The 4,399-nt window shown below is 50.6% G+C and overlaps 1 protein-coding gene across 1 annotated transcript; it reads left to right on the forward strand.

The window, feature by feature from the left end:
* The first annotated feature begins 959 nt into the window (after positions 1-959).
* On the forward strand, positions 960-3,641 carry irx3a (iroquois homeobox 3a). Its single transcript, XM_076017284.1, has 2 exons — positions 960-1,618; positions 2,337-3,641. Exons 1-2 carry the CDS (start codon positions 1,400-1,402, stop codon positions 3,522-3,524), a joined length of 1,407 nt encoding a protein of 468 aa, XP_075873399.1. The 5' UTR covers positions 960-1,399; the 3' UTR covers positions 3,525-3,641.
* Positions 3,642-4,399: the final 758 nt, after the last annotated feature.

Below are 4,399 nucleotides of genomic sequence, written 5' to 3' on the forward strand. Positions count from 1 at the left end.
ATTCTTTCTTATTATTTTTTCCCCTGCTCATTTATGTTTTGTTTTGTTTGTTAATTGCTGGTGCTGTTTATTAGAATAAAAGCGCACAATCCACTCAGATGTTTATGACTTGACCTGTCATTTTTTACACTTGCTCTTCATTAATGCGCTGATCATCAGCTGTCGGTCCTTTCAATGCTGAACCGTTTGATGTCGCTAAATGAAAGAATGAGATGAGTCACAGTCCGGAACACCTCGAACCAAAGCAGCGCGAGGAAACAGCTTCACGATCAAGGGGAGCAAAAAAGGTGCAAATGACCTGTGATTCGTTTAAGTAGTTTAACAACGCGTGAAGATGTCCCGTTTATTGTTTACTGGAATAAAAAAGAGATACAGAATAAAGGTATTTAAAAAAAAAAATAAAATAAAAAAACTCTCCCCACGGCCTTAAAACTCGGGATTGTTTTTTTTTCTCCTTCAAATGATGCTTCTCTTGTCGCTGAGCTCTGCTACAAAGAAAACTTCCCTCCCTCTGCGTGTTATATCTCTGTGTATATTCAAAGCAAAGCGCCCCCCCCCCCGCCAAAAAAAAAAAAAAAAAAAAAAAAAAAGTTAATCAGTCACTGACAACGAAATGCTTACTGTTGTGCAAATCACCAAAAAAAAGTGTGAATTAAAGCGAAAGAAAGAAGAAGAAAGGAGGGGAAGATTTTTTTTCGGGGAAAAATTGCAGGAAAGACGCTGGCGAATAACAAATGAAATAGATTGGCAAAGCATAAAATGAGATTTAGAACTCCATTCAAATAAGAGCTCGCGACGTCAGTGCACTTATCCTCACACTCAGAGGGAGAGAGAGAGAGAGAGAGAGGGAGAGGGAGGGAGGGAGAGAGAGAGAGAGAGCCTGTGTGTGAGAGAGAGGGGTGAGATTTGAGAAATAGGAGGGGCTTCTAAACGACTAGAAATGTCAATCTGAGCCAGGGAGTACCAATAATCTAAAGCAATCTGTAAGGACCTGACCTTAGTCCATCCAGATCAATAGGGAAGTGCGGCTGGAGAGAAGAAGAAGAAAGAAAAGAAGAAGAAGAAAAAGAGTGAAGAAGAAGAAGAAGAAGAAGAAGAAGAAGAAGAAGAAGAACTGCAGGGGCGCAACAGCCGGACCGCTTCCACTGGCTGCTGCCGAGGAAATAGAGACTCTGCCCGCCTTGCGCGCACCTTTTAGCCGCTCACATGCTCGCGCTGTGAAGAAAGAGGGAGGGAGAGAGAGAGCGAGAAAAGAAGAAGAAGAAGAAGAAAAGAAAAAAAGTGGCTATCGCGGCACTTCCACTGGCTTTGTGTGACGGCAGCAGCAGCAGCAGCAGCAGCGGCAGCAGCAGCAGCAGCAGACTCTCTGCCCCCACGGTCCCCCGTCCTGCCTGCCGCCATGTCCTTCCCGCAGCTGGGCTACCAGTACATCCGGCCCATGTACCCTCCGGAGCGCCAGGGGATCGCCAGCAACGCGCGCTCCGCCCCGGAGCTCAGTCCGTCGGGCGCGCTCTCCAACGTGCTCTCCAGCATGTACGGATCTCCGTTCGCCGCGGCGGCGCAGGGCTACGGAGCCTTCCTGCCCTACTCCAGCGACATCTCCATCTTCAACCAGCTGGTCAGTCCCGCGCGGCTGCTCCCCCGACTGCCCGCAGCAAACTTCCTTCATTTTTCAAATTATTATTGACTATTAGGGGGCAAAAACACAGCGCAGGCCTGTGTGTGTGTGTGTGTGTGTGTGTGTGTGTGTGTGTGTGTGTGTGTGTGTGTGCGCGCGCGCGCGCCACACGCTCGTCTCCAAACTTTGAGAGCGTCTCTGTCGGTAAACTTTGGCCGCGGAAGTTGGTGTGAAGAGCAAAAAGACAAAGTGCCGCGCGCCACCGAAGGCTTTGAGTCCCGGCACAATTTACGGCAAAGCTAAAAGGGCGACGTTGTCGGTGCTGTTGTGTCGGTGACCTGATGCAACGCGCTGTAAGACGAGGTGAACTGACGAGGAAAGTTGTGGCAACAAAGCAAAGACTAACGCTGTCAAGTGTTTCCATGTAAATAATATTTTAAAATGCTAAAATAAACCCCTCTGGTTTGTTGTTGTGGCGCATTACTGGCAAATCTAGAATGGGACAAAAACGCACTTTTGTTGACAATTTCTTTGGATATTTTTATTTATTTTTTTTGTTATTATTATTATTATTATCAGCAGCAGCAGCAGCAGCAGCAGCGACTAATTGTGTTTTTATTGCCCTCGGTCTGCACGTGCAGCTGTGATGAGCTGCAGAATTATTTCAAACATTTCTCTAACAAACCCTTTGACGCTGCGCTCCTCTGTCTTGTTGCAGGGAGCCCAGTACGAGCTGAAGGACAGTCCCGGCGCAGTCCAGCACCCAGGCTTCGCCCACCACCACCCCGCATTCTACCCATACGGCCAGTACCAGTTCGGTGACCCGTCCAGACCCAAGAACGCCACCAGGGAGAGCACCAGCACCCTGAAGGCCTGGCTCAGCGAGCACCGCAAGAACCCCTACCCCACCAAGGGCGAGAAGATCATGCTGGCCATCATCACCAAGATGACCCTCACCCAGGTGTCCACCTGGTTCGCCAACGCCAGGAGGCGACTGAAGAAGGAGAACAAGATGACGTGGACGCCGCGGAACCGCACCGACGAGGAGGGGAATGTTTACTCCAGCGACCACGACGGAGAGGAGGGGGACAAGAGGGAGGACGAGGAGGAGATCGACCTGGAGAACATCGACACGGAGAATATCGAGAGCAAGGACGACTTGGACGAGCAGGACGACTTGCACTCCGAGCTGAAGCTCGACGCTCGGAGTGACTCGGAGATTTCCGACGGCTTCGAGGATTTACAAGGCCCGGAGCAGCGCTTCCTCAAGGCCGTGGCCAAGGAGGGCAAGGAGGTGGAGAGGGCCGGGGAGCACTTTCACAGCCAGCAGCAGCAGCAACACCACCACCACCTCCACCACCACCACCACCACAGCACCCTGCACCACAACTACCACGCGTCCCTGGAGCCCAAAGCGGCGCAGGCCAACGGGGAGCCGCTCAAACTGCAGCCGGTGTCGGTGAGCGCCTCTCCGGCCTCGGAGAGCAGCCCCGCCCCGGCAGCGCAGCACAAGCCAAAGATCTGGTCTCTGGCTGAAACGGCCGCGGCGCCCGACAACCCGCGCAAGTCCCCGCAGGTGAATGGCGCAGTGGCGGCGGCGGCGGCGGCGGCGGCGCAGAGCCTCGTCGCTCCGCACAGACTCATCTCGTCGTGTCCCGTGGGGAAAATCCACAACTGGACGAACCGAGCCTTCTCGGCGCACCAGCTGGCTTTACTGAACTCCAACCACTACCTGGGACTGGCCAACCAGGCCGCGGCCACCGGCCTGCAGGCGCTGTACAGCAGCGGCGGCGGCGGCGGCGGCAGCAGCAGCAGCAGCAGCAGCAGCAGCAGCGGCAGCAGCAGCGGCAGGCAGGAGGACAAGAGTTCAGAGACTGCAGTCACAGGTACCTGTCCCCGACACTGAGACACTGAGACCATCACAAAGCACCACAGACACACAACAGAGACACTGTAGCGCAGTGCCCGCCATACATCACTTATTATTATTATTGTTATTATTGTTATTGTTGTTATTATTATTATTATTATTATTATTATTATTATTAATATTATTATTATTTTAGACCTCCTTTCTCTTTACTTGTTTATGATTTTTTTTTGTTCGTCTTTTTTTATCTGTTGCTTTTGAGACACGCAGATGAACAGTGTTAAAGTGGCTTGTAGCGTGTGTGTGTGTGTGTGTGTGTGTGTGTGTGTGTGTGTGTGTGTGTGTGTGCACGCGCGCGCGCGCGTATGTGTGTGTGTGTGTGTGTGTGTGTGTGTGACCTCATCAGAAAGCATTTAAAAGAAAAGAAAGAGTGGACTAGGATGAGAATCTTTCGCTCCTCTCGGTCGGAACCGCCGCGCGTCAATTAGGCCCCAAACCCCAGAATTTATTTTCTTTTTTTTCTGTCTGTCTCTTTTTTTTATTTTTATTATTTTTTTTGCACTCGCTTAAACTTCTTCTCCCCTCTTTGAAATTTTCATTCAACACCACGTTCATTGAAAGCCCAGTGTGTCTTCACATGAATCGCCACAATTTCACAAAGATTTAGTGCCTTGGATGCAGAAGAAGAAGAAGAAGAAAAGGGAGAAGGAGGAGGAGGAGGAGGAGGAGGGGGAGGGGGAGTGAAAACAAAATGAAAAAGAGCTTTTTTTTCCCCCTCCTAGTTCAAATGGATGTGAAGTGTCAGCAGGTGATTTCTGGGGAGGGGGGGGGGGGTTGATGCCATGCCACGAGTCCCCCTCATTTCTTAAACGCCATATTTATCCAAATTGGCGATCTATTTTTTTTTTTTT

The sequence above is a fragment of the Nelusetta ayraudi genome, unplaced genomic scaffold (genome assembly GCF_046127955.1).
Source record: "Nelusetta ayraudi isolate G7.1 ecotype Tasmania unplaced genomic scaffold, CSIRO-AGI_Nayr_v1 ptg000306l, whole genome shotgun sequence".
Taxonomy (NCBI): domain Eukaryota; kingdom Metazoa; phylum Chordata; class Actinopteri; order Tetraodontiformes; family Monacanthidae; genus Nelusetta; species Nelusetta ayraudi.

Bases quoted from the DNA above. Each gene is read 5' to 3' on its own strand.
- irx3a (XM_076017284.1), top strand. From the start codon at position 1,400: ATGTCCTTCCCGCAGCTGGGCTACCAGTACATCCGGCCCATGTACCCT. The intron at 1,619-2,336 runs GTCAGTCCCGCG...GTCTTGTTGCAG, and splicing joins TCTCCATCTTCAACCAGCTG to GGAGCCCAGTACGAGCTGAA.